This window comes from Amblyomma mixtum, chromosome 3, assembly GCF_055824585.1.
Source record: "Amblyomma mixtum isolate Tamu chromosome 3, ASM5582458v1, whole genome shotgun sequence".
Classification (NCBI taxonomy): Eukaryota; Metazoa; Arthropoda; class Arachnida; order Ixodida; family Ixodidae; genus Amblyomma; species Amblyomma mixtum.
In genome coordinates this window covers 12,808,520-12,826,776 of record NC_143014.1, presented here as the reverse complement: position 1 = coordinate 12,826,776, position 18,257 = coordinate 12,808,520, and the positions used below count along the sequence as shown (strand labels likewise).

Below are 18,257 nucleotides of genomic sequence, written 5' to 3'. Positions count from 1 at the left end.
ACACTGATACGATGTTACAATCAGCCATGATCTTCAAGAAACGATATCTCACAGTCATGAACGAGGACGGATGGGGTTCTTAAGCATGTGTCATGGTTTTTCTGAATATGAAATGCTTCGTTAATTTCCCTAGTTAATCTATCTTTGTAAGTGTACAAGACCTTTGTGTCGTTAAAAAGTGGAAAACATTGTTGGGCAGCAGGCGCAGAGGTGTTACTACCACATTCTTTGTAGATGAAGGCTAGGTTCAAGGAAGGGGCCCCTTTCAAAGAGGTGTTATGTTCACGCAGGCGGGAATTTAGGCATGTTCCCGTCTGGCCTATATAGTTCTTGCCGCACGTGAAGGGGGAACCCTGTACACCACACCCTTAGCACAAGGGACGAACTTTAAATCATGATTTACCTAACACTCTTTCTTTGTTTTTGTTTTTTTGTCTTTTTTGTTTTTCTTCTCTGCTTTCCCTATCAACCCTGGCGCAAATTTTGCCCAGCTTATTAGGTGCTGAAAAAAGCACATCTACCCCATATCTGCGGCCTACCTGCTTTAAACTGTGGGACAACTGTTGAACGTAGGGCACGACAGCAAATTTCTTTTTAACCTGACCTGAAGGCTCCGGTGTCTCGTGCCTACACGAGGACTTGATTTTTTAAAGTATTTTATTGCATGCCAGTATTATAGCATCGTCCGGAAAGCCTGCTGACCTCAGCCTCTGAACTTGTTGACTAAAACTGTGACTCATAGCATGCACGCAAGACTTGTTAATCGCAGAACCTAAACAAGAGACGGCTATACCACATTTAACTATCTTGGAATGGCCAGAACGGTAACTGAGCAAGGGTTTCACTGACCTCTGAAAGAGAGACCAGCACACATGGTCTGGCTTTAACACCAATCTAATATCAAGGAATTGCAGCTCATTCTTTTGCGGTGTTTCAAAGGTGAACTTTAAGCCTTGTCCGCAATCGTCAAAAACCTTTAAAATACTGTCCATCTGTCCCTGGAAGTCACCGTTCTCAACAAAAACAAGGTAATCATCTACATACCTGAAGACGCGTTTTGTTCGCGAGCCCAAATTACTTTCAGTGGCCTTATCGACATAACAAAGAAAAATATTACCGTATTTACCCAATTCTAACGCACACCTATTTTCGGGGAAAATACGTCTCAAAATCGCATGCGCGTTGGATTCGAGTGCAAACCGAAACGTCCCCATAGCTGCCCATCGTCGTCGCCATTATACGATGTGGGAGCTCACTAACTGCTGGCAAACATGGGAGCACGTTTGCTCGTCGTGTTTTGCGTCGCAGGAGCCGTTTTCAACCGGTGTGGCGCTTGTCATTGGTCGCGTGCTCAGCGACCATGGCGACCTGTTCTCATCAACCTGTTCTCAGCAACCTGTTCTCATCAGTTCCTCTGTTGTCGCGTCGCAGTAAATTTCAGTAATCGTGTCATGTGCATATAAATTTATTTACTCCAGCGTGCCGAGGCAGCCGAGTGTCGATGGTGGCGAAATGCAAAACAAGCCCATGTGCTGCACGAGAGGCAACGCACGTTAAACGGCCCGCGTTCAACAACACTCGGCCCGCGTTCAACGTGTCCGTTGTCCACTTGTAAAGCGTTCTCTCGCTCACCTGCGTGAGTTTTGCCGTCCTCTTGATGAGCGCATTTGTACTCCAACTGCCCCCGCACTCGACGTGAAGCACTTCAAGATCATTTAAAGGTGCAGTAATTCTCGCCATCTCGGTGGACACCTGAACCACACCGTAACGGAAGGGAGGAACGCCACCGCCCGTTCGGCGCGATGCCTTGCCCTTTGAGCACAACGCTCTTTGAGGAAAGGAAATGGCGCAGTAATTCTCTGTCTTCTCGGTGGACACTCTCTGGAAAAAGGTGTGTACCACCCTTCACAACACGCTCAGGTCAAAATCGTCCAGCTTCTTCATCCGCTCGCGGCCTCTTCCGCCAGCACGCTTCTTCGGTGACAACACTCGGCCCGCGTTCAACGTCTCCGTTGTCCACTTGTAAAGCGTTCTCTCGCTCACCTGCGTGAGTTTTGCCGTCCTCTTGATGAGCGCATTTGTACTCCAACTGCCCCCGCACTCGACGCGAAGCGCTTCAAGAACATTTAAAGCCACCTGCTTCGCCTGCTTGGGGAAACAGCGCACTGTCGGTGTAGAGCACACAGGAGACACAACAGACTCAACCGACGCCATGTTGGAAAGTGGCGACGCATCACTACCTCGCAGCAGGCCTCCGCAGAGCTGTGTCCGTACGGGCTTTGTCTGGTAATTTCACCAGTGATTGAAACACTCCCTACCATTTAAATATACCTGTCCAAATCATGTTTTTAGTTGCAATGCTTATTGTTTTGATTAATAGTCGTACACTCCTCAAATATTCGAGGGACTATTTTCTGCATTTCTGCAGCCCTGATTGGACGAGAGAGCTCTACCTTCCGTAGTGCTGCAAACATCTTGTGAGACGAAGTATAGCAGCAGACGAACCTCCCATCACCGGAGCTCTCCGCTTGCACTTGGGGCGTCGTCCTTTATACTGATGCTTTGTCAGGAACTTGCATGAACGAAAATCTCGTTTCTCAGTCACGTCCATAGCGGAGAAAGGAGAAAAACCCGGGCAGAAGCATTGGTTCACGTCTCAGTGGCGGCAGAACGAAGAAAGAGCGTCTGCGTCCGACCGTGCGGTGGAATGCTCGTAGCCAATGGAAGGGCTCCGATCATACCACGTGATTTGAAGGGCCAGTCGCGACGCTCGACTCGGGCGGGAAACGATCTTTTTTTTCGTATTTTTATCATGAATGCGCCGCTGCCGAAGTGGCTTCTGGTAGAAGATGGGTAGGCCTAGTGCCCCGCGAAAATTCAAGAGCGGGCAACGCCATGGAGCGAAATGCCGCGTTCCCGAAATTCGCTTAAATTCGCACTCGCGAGCCACCGCAAGTGCTTTAATTGCATTTTTTACTACCTTCCCCTTGATTATCGGCTTTGATTTTTTTTTATACATAAAAGGAGAGGCTTGGGGGAATACAGAACGCAAGAAAATACAAAATCGACTTTATCGAAAAAATAGCGGTTTTTTTTCACCCGCATCTCTCCTTAAAATATAAAAACGGTTGCAAATTATTTTCATTCGTGGAAGTCACATGCACGTTAGAAGCGGGGCTCGTAGTTTTTTTTTTATTACCAATATCAGTCGTGCTAGAATCGGGGCTTGAATGTTTTTTTTTTTTTTTTGTGCCGTAAATTGGGTGCGCGTTGGAATCGGGGGCGCGTTGGAATTGGGTAAATACGGTACTCAGTACCGGAGCCACTTTTGGCCCAATACATACCCCCGGTCTTTGAGTAAACAGTCTGCCTTGCCATTCAACAACAGTAGCTTTTAGATAAAATGACAACAGCTCCAAAAAGGCACCCACCGAGATTCCGCATTTCGAAATGAAATCTTCCTCATCGTTAGCATCTATTATACATTTGCTGACACACTGCAGAAGGGTATCGTGCGGAAGAGAATAAAATAAGTCCTGTACATCAACACTAAACACGTTGACACGAGATGGCTGCAAAAGGAGGAAAAGCTGTCTCTTGGGGGGTCCATCTCTTGTCGCGTCCGGCAAGAGGAGCGGCCGAGGTGTGTCGTCGAATGTGTCGAGGCTATGAAAATGAGTGAAGGTGGGTCAGTGAAGAAGTGGAGCCTTTCGCCATTGGTTAATTTTATGAAGTCTCAAAAGCTGCGTGTGATGGTTTCTGATAAAGAAGGGCATTTTGTTGTACTCCCGGGAAGGCTGTTTAATGAAAAAGCCTGGAAGTCTGTCACAAAAAACTTCAAACCTGGTGTGAAAAGACATAGGCGCGAAGCATTGCGCCTACTGGAGGAAATGTATTTAGAGCGCCTTCACTCCCTGGTTAAAAGAGCAGATAAGGACTTTCTGGAACTATTTTTTTCAGCGAAAACCCACAAACCCGACATTCCATTTCGCTGTATTGTTACGGAACGCGCTACCTGGCAATATGAGGTGTCAAGCTTTTTGCAAAAAAACCTGTGTTCTTTGGCAATAGACGATCCGTTTCTAGTGTCTAATGCCTTGAAGGTGAAAGTCTTGCCATAATCCCAGGTTGTGTAATGTGTTTAGTGTCGATGTACAGGACTTATTTTATTCTCTTCCGCACGATACCCTTCTGCAGTGTGTCAGCAAATGTATAATAGATGCTAACGATGAGGAAGATTTCATTTCGAAATGCGGAATCTCGGTGGGAACCTTTTTGGAGCTGTTGTCATTTTATCTAAAAGCTACTGTTGTTGAATGGCAAGGCAGACTGTTTACTCAAAGATCAGGGGTATGTATTGGGTCAAAAGTGGCTCCGGTACTGAGTAATATTTTTCTTTGTTATGTCGATAAGGCCATTGATAGTAATTTGGGCTCGCGAACAAAACGTGTCTTCAGGTATGTAGATGGTTACCTTGTTTTTGTTGAGAACGGTGACTTCCAGGGACAGATAGACAGTATTTTAAAGGTTTTTGACGATTGCGGACAAGGCTTAAAATTCACCTTTGAAACACCGCAAAAGAATGAGCTGCAATTCCTTGATATTAGATTGGTGTTAAAGCCAGACCATGTGTGCTGGTCTCTCTTTCAGAGGTCAGTGAAACCCTTGCTCAGTTACCGTTCTGGCCATTCCAAGATAGTTAAATGTGGTATAGCCGTCTCTTGTTTAGGTTCTGCGATTAACAAGTCTTGCGTGCATGCTATCAGTCACAGTTTTAGTCAACAAGTTCAGAGGCTGAGGTCAGCAGGCTTTCCGGATGATGCTATAATACTGGCATGCAATGAAATACATAAAAAAATCAAGTCCTCGTGTAGGCACGAGACACCGGAGCCTTCAGGTCAGGTTAAAAAGAAATTTGCTGTCGTGTCCTACGTTCACCAGTTGTCCCACTGTTTAAAGCAGGTAGGCCGCAGATATGGGGTAGATGTGCTTTTTTCAGCACCGAATAAGCTGGGCAAAATTTGCGCCAGGGTTGATAGGGAAAGCAGAGAAGAAAAACAAAAAAGACAAAAAAACAAAAACAAAGAAAGAGTGTTAGGTAAATCATGATTTAAAGTTCGTCCCTTGTGCTAAGGGTGTGGTGTACAGGGTTCCCCCTTCACGTGCGGCAAGAACTATATAGGCCAGACGGGAAGATGCCTAAATTCCCGCCTGCGTGAACATAACACCTCTTTGAAAGGGGCCCCTTCCTCGAACCTAGCCTTGCACTACAAAGAATTGGGTAGTAACACCTCTGCGCCTGCTGCCCAACAATGTTTTCCACTTTTTAACGACACAAAGGTCTTGTACACTTACAAAGATAGATTAACTAGGGAAATTAACGAAGCATTTCATATTCAGAAAAACCATGACGCATGCTTAAGAACCCCATCCGTCCTCGTTCATGACTGTGAGATATCGTTTCTTGAAGATCATGGCTGATTGTAACATCGTATCAGTGTTGTTGGCGATGATCATGCGTGCTCCTGGTTGTTTGTAGAGTATATTTTTTCGTGTTCTGTGCAATAAACCTTCAGTGGCTAGTCAGCGCCTGTCCCGTCGTCTTTTCTTGTGTCCCTGTTCCTGCGCTGTTTTTTTCTCGAGTTGAACAGGGAACTGGGGGCATTTGGGAACAGTTTCAGCCTGGTAATGTTTACTACAGGCAACCATATACACATGGGCAACACCTTAAATAAACCACCGTCAGCCGCAAGAACAGACTGTATGTTGTATGTGCTGTCGAAACTGACCACAGGCTCTAATCAGATGTCTTGAGAAGGTTTGGTGTTGCACCGGCAACAGTTGCCCTGAACTGCTGCAAGAACTCCCTCCCAGATGTTGCCAGTGGCACCTTTACTGTCTCTTCAATAATAGGGTGCAGTCGAGCCCACTTATAATGAACCTGAGGGTCACGCGGATTGCATTCGTTGTATCCAAGGTTCGTAGTTAGTGGACTTCCCATGTTGCAGGCAAAAGTGCAGTCAGACAGTGTAAGTCTGGGTCTGCTTATTCAAACTAGACCCTATAACGGTGCTCTCCAAGCTCTCCAGTGCAGTAGCATGCTCCTTGCCGATACCCTTGCTACCAACCAGCTGGTGGATGTAACTAATCACTGGATAGTAGGTTGTAGGCTGGCGTCATCAGAGTCCTGGAACTGCTAGAGTTCTCGTATATTATTGTTTTCATTAGTGTATGTCTTTCCGATGACATCAGGTCGGGCCACCTGCGCTCCAATGACGTAATCATCTCCTGTCTTACCTGGCTCCCTAAACGCAGCCTTACAGTTCTTGATGCAGTCATTTCCATCCACGGGACCTTATCAGCAGGGAGCAGAGAAATTCGAACCGGGACCACGTGGCACCTAGTCGGTGAATTGCTGTTAGTATGCGCCAACAGGGTGTGTGAATTATACCCATGTCAATTGGCTGGTCTTAGCTCGTAACTTTAGGTGGCAGAAGAGCGTGGTCACCGGAGTGAAGAAGGCAGCACATTGTGCGTCGCACGGTTGTCGAGCCGAAGGAGCTTCAAATTTTTTTTTGCCAGGTCATGGCCAAACTCAACAAACCACTTGGCCTACAAGTCGCCTGTCACCCCCATGCCCCCTCTAAATTTATGCCTAGTGAAACACCCATCAAATAGTAAAATAAAAAGGTCGCACACTATTCAGGTGTTTGTGTTGTGCTTGTGGCGTACGAAAACCTAGCTTCCAAAGCACTGCACTGTGCATTGTGAGTCTTCAGACGACAAATGGCGACGATCGGTCGTGGCCGTTCGTGCTCGTGCACTGAAAGGTGCTATTGTTAGTGCACTTTCCACCAGCACTGGGGGTAGCCTTTCAAGACAGTGTTTTGTTGGTATTCCGGATGTACTAGCCCCTTCGCACGACCGTCGTTGCTGAGGTCCCAAAAAGGTGGCGCCATCTCTGAGCGAGGCGCGCGCATCTGGGGTGAGCCTTGATGACCCTGCTGCAGGGCATAACCACTCAAATGAACCATCTCGCAGAAAGAACTTTAATAAAAGAAACTAATGCCCTCACATAAGCAGTCCTAAGTGTCTCTAGCGAATTTTATTAAGGCGGAAGCCTTTAATGCCTCATCGTTGTAAGCAGGAGCTGTCGACAGAAATGTCACTCTTTTCAATTGGTCGAAACGGTCGTGACGTCACACTGCGCGAATTTCAAACGAATTTCAAATTACTAACCATGCAACCAATTAAAGGGATCGTATAGTGATGCTCCAAGTAAGTTTGACTGAGTTTAGTTAATTGCTTACTTAACCAATTAGTCTAACCTTTCTAGTCAGACCAGATAAATAAATAAAACCGAGTAAGAAATTGACCGAGCTTGGGAATCGAACCCCGGTCTCCGGAGTGTGAGTCGAGCACGCTACCACTCCGCCATGCCAGCTCGATGGTTTGGAATGAACAAAGCTGCGTCTAGTGAATACGGTGTCTTCGTTCACTCCCATCTTCCTACCTTCCCGTTACGGCGAGGTTTAGGTGTCCACCGAGATATGGGAGACAGGTACATTTCCTTTCCTCAGAAACCAATTTACCGACAAGCAAGGCGTATTTGTCCGCGTTTCAGATTAGCCAAATTGTCGTGACGTCACCGCGCGCGAATTTAAACGGGTGTCCACCGAAATTTGTGAGACAGTTACTGCGCAACTTCCTTTCCTCAAATACAATTTTCATTTTCTTCATTACGGCCTCTCTTTCTTTTTCACTCACACTTCCTCCCTTCCTGTACGGTGCAGCTCAGGTGTCCACCGAGATGACAGAGAATTACAGCCCCATTTCCTTTCCTCAAAAAGCGTTGCGTTCAAAGGGCAACGCATCGTGCCAAACGGGTGGTGGCGTTCCTTGGACTCCGTGGCAGTGCTACAACACGCTGTCGCCTTCCACTCCTTAAGAGTCATTAATTGGCAGTTAATTAATGACCAAGGAAATGTGCAGTGAACAATCGCGTAGCGGAATGCAGCACTCAGGCTTTCACCTTTCACCACTTTAGTCGCTAAAGTTCCTCGTAATTTTTTTAAATGTTTTTGCTTTGTTGGGTCGCCGCGTTAGTTCCGTAGGGGCGGGCTGACACGATGGCTAGGAGATGGTCGTCGCTCTCCCCTCTTGAATGAAGTGATGGTTTTCTACTGCGGGGCAGAGTTTGTAGCACCGCCTCATTCACTGTAACAAAGTTGTGCAGCCACAAGTGTTCGCTTTATCTGAAACGCAATGCCATTGGCCTAATACATTTTGATGGTATCACCACCCTCGTTCGTAATAAGCGAGCATTGGTTATAACTGCGGCCATTTTAAGTGGGCTCGATTGTAGATAGGAACACAAACTAATAAGTGACCAGGTCCAACAAGATTGCGCCATAGCTCTAAAAATTGCACATGAGAGCGCTGTGTTACATTCTTTCTTTTCCTTATCTGTGTGCCATTATGCTGTTTTACTACACATAGAATAAATGCTTGCGCTTTTAAACTAAATGCCTTGTCAGTTCTAACCTCACCGGCTTCTCTTGATAGTAGGTGAAGTAAAAACTAAAAAAAAATTACCGACGATTACGTTACTTCCTAATGCGAAATTTGAGCGCAGCAAATAAGCTGTTTCACCTTTTCGATAGATTGAGGCAAAGAAATCGAGCAACACATGTATGCGCTATCACAGAATTTTTTTTTTATTTTTCACACGTATTCCTTTAACAACCAGGTCTAGCCGTGGGAAGGTGGTCACGTATTCGTCGACGTGCCGGGGCCTACGTGAAATAACCGGCGCGTCTGCAACTGAAGAGCACCCTATCCGCCACACAAGAACGGGGGGGGGGGGGGGGGACCCTTTCCTCCTCTTTCTGAATGGCGGCAACGGCGTTATCTTGACGTTATCTTGACGTTATCTTGACGTTATCTTGACGTTATCTTGACGTTATCTTGACGTTATCTTGACGTTATCTTGACGTTATCTTGACTCTCTAGCGGTCCAGCGGTATCAGTCGGTCGCTGCTAGCGCTGGGGGGATGAAAGGGGGGCGGAGCTGGTTACGAGGCCGACGACGACGCGAAACCCAGGAACGGACGCCAAAGAGCTGCGCTCTAAAAAAGAAAGAGTCATGGCAATGAACAAGCTGACATTACAGCATTAGACACAGTGGCTTAGTAGCTAAGGCATTTGGCTGCCTAGTTTAAGGACACCACTGGGTTGAATCTTTGCATTCCAATGGAGGCAAGATGGAAAAAGGTCTGTGTGCTGTGCAGTAGTAGCTCATACCCTAGCATGCTGCCTTATACATGAACCCCTGAAGCAGTATTTCGGCCACCCGCTGTGGTGGCTCTGATGCTGGACTGCTGATCCTGGGGGCACTAGTTCAATCCCGGCTGGGGTGGCAGCATTTAAGTGGAAGCAAAAAGATGCCGATGGTGCTACGCACTGTGCAGTGTCCATGCATATTAAAGAACCTCAAACATGCTGACTTTAGTGTTGTAATGAAATAAACTGAAAGCAGCAGGTACATCGCAGTTATTCATACCGCACGCATCTTGTACTAGGCACTGACATCACTGCTTTTGCTTGGCTTTTGAAATCAAAACAACGTTCAAAAGCACACTCAGTAATAAATTTTTTAGCGGTAACAGGCAAACGCCAGGGGGTAACTCCCATTCTAATGTGTGTGCATCATTACAAGAAAATGTGCGACAAGAAATTTGGTATCTAAGCTTCTTTAAACAGTTGGTACCTCTTTTTAGCTAATATAGGGGTCGACAAATTTACAATTCTGGCAATTATGATGAACACTTCATCAGCCACAGCTAACATTTCCCATGGCAATCGGCCCTTCAGGATTCGAAACAGTGTCCTGTGCTGTATTGCCCTCTCCACATGGACCCTGCTCCTTGCAATCCGAGCAGTCTTCATGGCGTCCTTTTGGGAGAACTGCATTCGTTTCCTCAAGAAGGGCAGCTGAATCACACCGAGTTCAGTGCATCTGTCATCAACTGGTTGAGAACACCAAGCACACTAACGCAAGCCTTGTTAGAAGCCCGTCCACCGAAAATGTCACTGACGAATGTAATCAGAGCAATGTGTTGGCATCCTTATAATGGGAGTAAGTCAGTATACAGCATGAGGCACAGTGCGATTTTTCTATCTCCATCTCTGTAGAGTTGAGTACCACCCTGATGTCTCTGAATTCTGCAAAGCAATGCATTTTTTTTTATCTCCTCAGCAGTTGGCCACAGAACTGCGGCTAAAGGGCAAAAACACTGCAACAAAAATACCTATGTAGAGTCATCTCGGATATTTACAATATTATCGCCAGGGACTTGAGGCAAACCAGAGCAAGTATTGCACGCTCAAAGATACTTCACTCGGTCCTGAGTGTGTCAAGTTTTGCGACTGCCTCTGACAAGTAAAACAACAGTTCTGCCATAGGCTTTTACGCTAGAATCTGTAGTGAGCAAGTCAGCCAATGTTCTGGCTGGTGATGAATCCTGAATGCCATTGTCGGCACACTCACCATGCCGCTCACTTTGGCCAAGAAGAGCATCCAGTGTGGACCTTGTAAGGCTTGTAACTTCAGTCAGTGTAAGCGTCTGCAACTGCACCTTGTTTGAGCTGAATGACTGGGTTGCTTGCATGATACCTGAATTGAACAAAGGAACCACCACAGTAAATAATGTTCTAAAAATAGAATGTAGAGAGGTGACAACAAAAAGCTAACTGGCAACCTAAAAAAACACTTACCAGAACAACAGTTATAAGCCAAAAATAACGTCTTCTAATGCTAGTGCCATTCACCTTAGACAGAAACATACGAGTGCAAGCAAGACAACTTTCCTAATAAATGAAGCTGCATACAAACAAATTGCAGATCCACGAGGGCCCCTGCTTGTGTTCTTGACTTGGGATCGCTCAAGCCTGGCACTCAAAACAGGGATGGCAGCCTATATTAACTTTTGTACCAGTTGGCGGCACTTCCGCTTGAACTGCAAAAGCACTCCCTGGAGTAAGTTGAGAAACGAGAGTCCTTTGTTTTTCTGGCATATTTGTTGATTCTGTACCATAAAAACAAGTCCATGTGACAGGGAACCTGGCATATCACCCCAACCCACACATCCAGAGCTAGGAGCATAGGTCGGAGGACTCAGTCATTTCAGACTGAGTCGTGGTGAGACTGCTCTGGGGTGCACTTTGTGCCGTCCTCCTGCTGGTGCTGCTGCTCCATGGGCAGCATGCTTGGGGCTGCACCCCAATGCAGTGCTGAAAAATAGGTATGATCATACTGGGATGCCCAGCCACTGGAGTCATCAGCCATAGCTCCAGCGCAAAGAAAGCAAAAAAGCATGTTCGATTGGCTGGGGCTTAGCTAAGGTTAAGCCTGGATATCTCGAAGCGAAAAGCTGCGGTTATGCTTTATGATTTATGAGTAGTAGTAGCAAAATGATCAGCCATAAACATTGCAATTGTCTTTGCTGTGTCGTTTAGCGAGACATTCTTCTCGTTGTTCGGGTGTCTCGGACACTCATTGAGCTTTCAGCCTTTCATTTCTTCGCTCCTTTTCAGCCAACTCCTGTGGTAGCACTTCTGTATCAGTAGTATCACTCTCTTCTCCTTCCATGTTGAATGCGCACGCCTATTCTCTGGCAAGCGGTTACATAGCCAGCCTCCACGATAAACGCGCTTGCAGCGAACGTCAAACGATGACGTATAGCGCGCAGCAGCGTGCGCCTGTTTTATGGGCAAGCACGCCTTGTATACCCCTCCTTTCAAATGCGCACGGCTGGGGTGAAAGGTCAAACGGTGGCGAGGAGGAGAAGCGGCGGCGCACGTGCACAGTAGCCTGCGCCGTGCGTGAAGTCACTCGTGCTCCGACATACGCCGGCTCACGCGAAGCGTGGTGTCGACTAGCGTAGTGAAGCTTTTCGCTTCAAAACTCTCCCAATCAGAAACTCCCCAGGACGAAACTGCCCCTGCTCAGAGATCCGGCAGCATAGCATTGTCCCCAGCCAATGAATCGTGGCCTGGTCACCATCGATCAATGGCCAGTATTCTTGCTTTGGCATCGGAGACCTGCAAAAGAAATGCAGAGGTAGCATGAAAATCGACACATGTAGGAGATAATTACTGGCTTAGAAAACGTCTATAATATGCACTACAACTTGCATAATTGCAGTGTACTATCAGGACCACTTTGTGAGGCAAACTTAGCTGGCTTCATTTAAAACTCATCCAGGCAGTAGTGAAAAGAGCTGATAATTCTTTTAATAGCAAATGATACGTGCACTAGCCTGTATCAGTGCATAGTGACATACATATTGCCATTACTAATTTAAGTAGGACACCTTGTAGCTTTGACTTAGAGCCGCAGAGGTAACGCACCAGAGCAAAGATTGTTACAGTATTGGGCTGGTATTGAAAAATTCATGCACGGGTGATGGCTTCGGCCAGTGCTGCTGCTGACCAAGGATTGCCGGAGTCGAGTGGTGACCTTGATGCTCACAGAAGTCTGAAAGCCCCTGGTAGCAAACAGGCGAAGCATGCAGAGCCCTTTTGCTTCTTTCGGCAGTTCAGTCAACCCTTTTGTCCCAGTCTCTTCTTCGAGTTCAGCACACAGTCTGCACGTGAGTGCGTTGTCTCTTACTTTGCAGCATCTTCACCAATTTCACTGAAACAGAGGCATGGTTCCCACGCAAGTAGGCCAACTCATCACGATCCCTGTCTCAGCTGTCATAAAGGTTCCTTTCGGAGCCGTGATGTAAACGAAAGGCACACCTCCGGAAGGCTGAACATGAAGACAACCAACTAATTGGGTGTGGAACCGGTTCCAGTTTCAACTGGGTTGATAAGGCTCATGGTGTGGGAGGAAAGCTCACGAGTGGCTACCAAGATGTCAGCCATTGATGAGGAAACTGGACAAACTTCCCTCTGGCCTCCATTCCCACATAACTGCTGCCCCTCGTGAGCCCTATTTGATGTGTGTGCAAACCGAAGCTACAAGAAGCACCAAGCTCTAAATATGTGTAAAGAAAGGGCCTCACCTTGAGAGAGCTTTTGGTTTTTAGGGCTGCCGTAGAAGGGCTCCGCTAGACCTGGTTGCCCGGTTACTTTTGGCTGCTGCTTGTTAGGCAGTGTATGGGTCAGTGTGTTGTTTATTTATCTCCCTCGTCCTCTTGTGTTTGTTCACACTGGGCAGAATGGGGGAGCACTTTTCTTCTATTCTCGAGAGGTCTTGAAGGAGTATTGATACGTGGTGGCAAGCCAAGGAACAGAACAACATGATGACCGATGAAATATGATTTTAATGGCTGCGGTCCTAGCATCATCTTCGTTACAGTATGAGTACACCCACTTAGCTACTTTCTGTACGCCCTTCAGAAAGGTTTGAGTATGCAGTATTTTTATTTGTTATATACTATATATATCTTTGTGCAGCAAGTCTGCAGTGGTTTCGCTTGCTGTGAAACTGTTGATGAGAACTGTTGCTGAAAAGTTTCATTGTCTTCCTAGCCAGGGGATTATGTTGCCCACCTGATAGGACATGAAGGCCCTGGAAGTTTGCTGTCAGAGCTGAAAGCACGAGGTGAGTTTCTTTTCTTGTAACATTTTATGGCGGTCACACAAAAAGAAAAATATGGGCTGTAGTTCCTGAAATGTGAAAGGTTTCGTAGTTTTTTTTTTTTAATGCAAAATTGTGCTTAAAAACATGCAACTGGTTTTTACAGGATGGGTTAATTCTCTGGTTGGTGGAGAGAAAGATGGCGCACGAGGCTTCAGTTTTACAATTGTGAATGTTGATCTCACAGAAGAAGGCATGGGTAAGTCTGTGCATTTGATCTACTTGTGATTTTAGGGATGTGCTGGCAGCGTAGCATCTAAGGGCATGCTCAGTTTCTTTGGTGTGCTGTCATGTTATGTAAGTATATAAAAGAAGCACAGTGGTAGGCAGTGCAATGCACATTCCCAGCTGTTGCCAGCACTTAAAAGAAGGTATGCAACTAAGGCATGTTTCCAACAGCTGCCAGTGGGCATGTGCACTGTGTGCAGTCTCATGGTGACCAACTGCTGTTCTTTGATGGCAACAGAGCACACGGACGACATAGTGCGGCTGGTGTTCCAGTACCTCAGCATGCTGCGCAGTGAGGGTCCCCAGAGGTGGATCTTCCAGGAGCTTCAGGAGCTGTGGCATGTGGCATTTCGCTTCAAAGGGAAGGACACTCCCCAGAGTTACGTACGCGACCTGTCTGGCATGCTTCATGTGAGTGCAGGGGGTATGATTTTGGTTTCAGGCCATCGTAGCAGTGGCATTACCATTTATTTATTTATGATTGATGCCCTCAGGGTCGAAGACGTCTTAGAGGGGAGTGGTTATAAATGATAGAAAACAAAAACGAAAGTGCAACTTACAAGCGTCGTGTTCCTACTTGTACAATTCAGTAAAAGAATCAAGCTTAAGTTGTAAGTGCAAGATAAAAGAACAAACAATGGTAAAAAAGGTGAAATGTACTTATTACTCTCCAGTAATAAGTACATTTGTTATGCGCCGCCGCGGTGGCTCAGCAGTTATAGTGCTCGGCTGCTGACCCGAAAGACACGGGTTCGATTCCGGCCGCGGCGGCTAGAATTTCTTTGGAGGAGAAATTCTAGAGGCCCATGTACTGTGCGTTGTCAGTGCGCGTTAAAGAACCCCAGGTGGTCGAAATTTCCGGAGCTCTCCACTACGGCGTCTCTCATAGCCTTAGTCGCTTTGGGACGTTAAACCCCATAAACCAACCAACCAACATTTGTTATGAGCCTTAGTATACAATGTTAGCTAAACTGTTACGGAAGCGCAATTGTCTTGAATGCTGACTGTCGATCTGGGAAGGTGGTTCCAATCGACTGATGAATGGGGATTGAACGACTGTGAACAAGCGTTAACACGTTTTGGCGGGCTAGTTGGTTAAGCATCTTGAATAAACAGCGCGAACGAAGACGAGCACAAAAGACAAGAAAACGGAGGACACAGCGCTGTGTCGTCCGTTTTCTTGTCTTTTGTGCTCGTCTTCGTTCGCGCTGTTTATTCAAGATGTGAACAAGCTTTTGTTTCTTTTGACTTTATGCTGACTTTGTGAGCATGATCTAGCCGTGGAGAGATGAAAGACTGAGGAGATATGATTTCATCGCTTAGATTGGGACAGTTGTAGAAAATTTTTTGATATAAACTTAACCATGAAAATTTTCGATGGGAGGCTAAAGGTGGAAGGTTGAAGTGTTTTTCATGGTAGTGACATGGTAGTGACACCGCTAAATGCGGTTATCGCAAACTGAGCTCGGCGATCTCTGCTTACGTCGTTAACCGAGAAGGTAGAGTGGAAAAAGCGCACGAGCTGGCCCGCTTCAAGAACATACTTTCTTCGCACTAAATCACGTTCCAAGAGCAACGCATAAAAATAGGCAGTGTGTATAGTGCTGCGCGACGGTTTTTATGCAGCCTTCGATCTCATCCGATGGCGCAGCAACAGCGTACAACAGCAACGTCCCGCGGCACTCAAACTGCGTATTTTACCACCGTTACACCGAAAAATGTCCGGTCCCAGCCGCATCGTTGATGTAGTACTTAGGTGACACATTCGCAACGCTCGGAGCACTGGATTCCGCGCGCTTACCGCAATGGTGCCGCCCACGAGCGCCGTGGACGACGGCGCTCTGTACTCCCTTGTCATCGCTAGGCCTAATTTGTTTCGTATCGAAGCCACAGTGGACGGCGCTTTTGAATTGACCAATGCTACAATGAATGTTCTACTTATGGTGCTGCCTTACTGACAACCTAATTGTTTCATATTAAAAGAAAGATATACGATCGATTTCAGCGACGCCTTAGCAGCGGAGCTGGCGTGCGAGCAGATCGTGTCACTTGCGCTGCAATGGCGGCAGCTGCTACGCTGCTGCGATCTTAAATCTAGCTTATATTGCAGTTATTACTCCTACCAGCAATTCGGTACAGGCCAGCGGTCCTCAAGGAGGATTCATTTTTGACACTCCCGTATCCCAGGGCTTATTATTTACGAGAACAGTAAAGTTTAGCCGGATCACCGCGTCACTTCATTCTTTGCACCGCAAACCAGAACGGTGGCGAGCCTTGCTACAACGGCGAACCGTGATTCGAGATAACCGCAGTTAAGTTAGGTATCCGCGATTAAGCATAACCGCATTTAGACTGCCCGTGTGACTGCAGGACAGCCAGCAGGCAGCTGCCGCTGCAATGCTGACAGAGCGAGATGGTCATCTGCGCGTGCCATCTGTCAGACAGATAGTAAGTACGGTCATCGTCGGCTAGATTTGACGTCGTCAACAAATTGCAGCGGCAACTTCGGGGTGCAATCATTACGCGGGGAACAAAAAAAAATTGAATTTTGCCAACAAAATTTGGGGGTGCGATAATTACGCGAGTGCGATCATTATGCGAGTAATACGCTATTATATATGAATCAGTAGAACCCCGTTCATACGTTTTTCACCGGACCGGGGAAAAAAAACGTAACAGCCGGGAAAACGCAACAGTGAGGAAAGCACCGAAAATGAATGAAAACAGCGCAGCTTTGACTTGAAACAATTTATTTCCGCAAATTGACCCTAGGACTTTAAAAAATCGAGAATGGTGGATTGCAGTTTCTTTCGCTCGCTGGAAAGAACAACGCATTTCTCAATAGCAAAGGCCGCATTGCTGTCAGTGTCGCTTTGCGGTGCGGCCACACCGCACGCAGCAGTGCTGTGCAGTTCACGCGCTCACTGCAGTCCACGCTGAAGCGACGTTGTGCACAGCGTCAAGCACTGAAATGTTCGTAGGCTGCTCACCGCGCTGCTCCGCGTAGGCCGCCCTGACTGCCTGTCGACTGCGTTTAGTACGTCCAGCTTTTCCTCAAGGGAAAGCACCTTCCGCTGACGCAACGCTATCATGCCATCAAAGCACGATAAAGATGTTGTTGCAACTGAGAGAACGATGAAAAGGAAATTGCACGGGCCTGCCGACTGGCTCAAGCCGAGCCACCACCGCTGTCACTTGCAGATAGAGGAGAGTTAAAAGATAAAAAGAAACAGTAAAAGAAAAGACCCGCGTCGCAACAACTGCGTCCGCCGAAGCGGACGCTGGCTGAGAAAAACAGATAAGCGACCGCAGCCGCGCGCCTCCTCGTCACCACCTCCCACGATAAAGATCGCGGCATTCGGCGTTCGCGAGGCAGATAGCCATCTAGTGGCGGCCTCTCCAACTCGCGTGCGGCTTCTTGCAGCCAGTTCCGTAGCCAAGCCTGGCCAAGACTCGTCAAAAATCAAAATGCCGGTTGGCGAGCATTGCCCGGGCGGGTTTGGGGAGCCCGGTTGCGACGTGTCATGCGGGATCGTTTCCTCGGCTACGACATAACAGCGGGGTTCCCAATACATTGGATCCTATGGAAGCTATGCCGGGACCCGAAGAAAACGACGTAACAGCCGGGAAAATGCAGCAGTGAGGAACGTAACAGCGGGGTTCTACTGTATATATTGTTATAGTGGGCATTGGAACAGTTTGCAGTAGTCTCCCATTATGACCAACTCAGTTAAGACACGTTCACAGATAAGATGACCAATAAGAGACCGTTGTTTATTTTCTTATAAGATCCAGTGTTAAAAAAAAATCGGCTTAAGACCAACTGTTCCACGTGTGCTTCAGCTGACACCATTTTTCCCAATGTCTGCGAACCACGGCTACGGCACTTGATTGCACTTATGGCACTGTCCGTGCGGCACTGTTGAGGAAAGAAAAATATAAATAAATCACTTCTACACACGAAAGCCCACCCTTATATGATAGCCTCCGCGCACCTTCACACAAAAGTGTGGAGACGCTGCCTAGTGGTCATGGGGGGGGGGGAACCTGTACTTGGCGCAGCGATCTGGGCATGTTGCCTTCTTCCGATGGGTAGCCAAGTGTCAGCAGATTTCGCAAGTAAAGTGCGTGTGTCGGCACCGGTTTTTGAGGATGGTATTTAAATCCAATTTTCTCACTGATAAGTCTTTTGCTGCTGTACAAATGTCGGACAACACGTTGCTACCCTTGAGCTCACTTCATGCATAGTGCAATAAATGCTCTATTTTCAATTATTCTCTGGCTCTGAGGCCATCTTATTCAATGTTTTCGTGTAACACGTGCCTAGCATGCCCACATATCTTTTTGGGGGGCACTTCTGATAAGAGCAACAAATTTTTAC

General features: G+C 47.1%; 1 protein-coding gene across 1 annotated transcript in view; it reads left to right on the top strand.

Annotated features, from left to right (window-relative positions):
• Nucleotides 1-18,257, top strand: part of Ide (Insulin degrading metalloproteinase) — a 123,527-nt gene that overhangs the window by 23,461 nt on the left and 81,809 nt on the right. Inside the window, exons 9-11 of the mRNA XM_089578182.1 lie at nt 13,540-13,612; nt 13,755-13,847; nt 14,115-14,287. Coding sequence (XP_089434308.1) covers nt 13,540-13,612; nt 13,755-13,847; nt 14,115-14,287 — 339 coding nt within the window. The remainder of the gene's footprint in view (nt 1-13,539; nt 13,613-13,754; nt 13,848-14,114; nt 14,288-18,257) is intronic.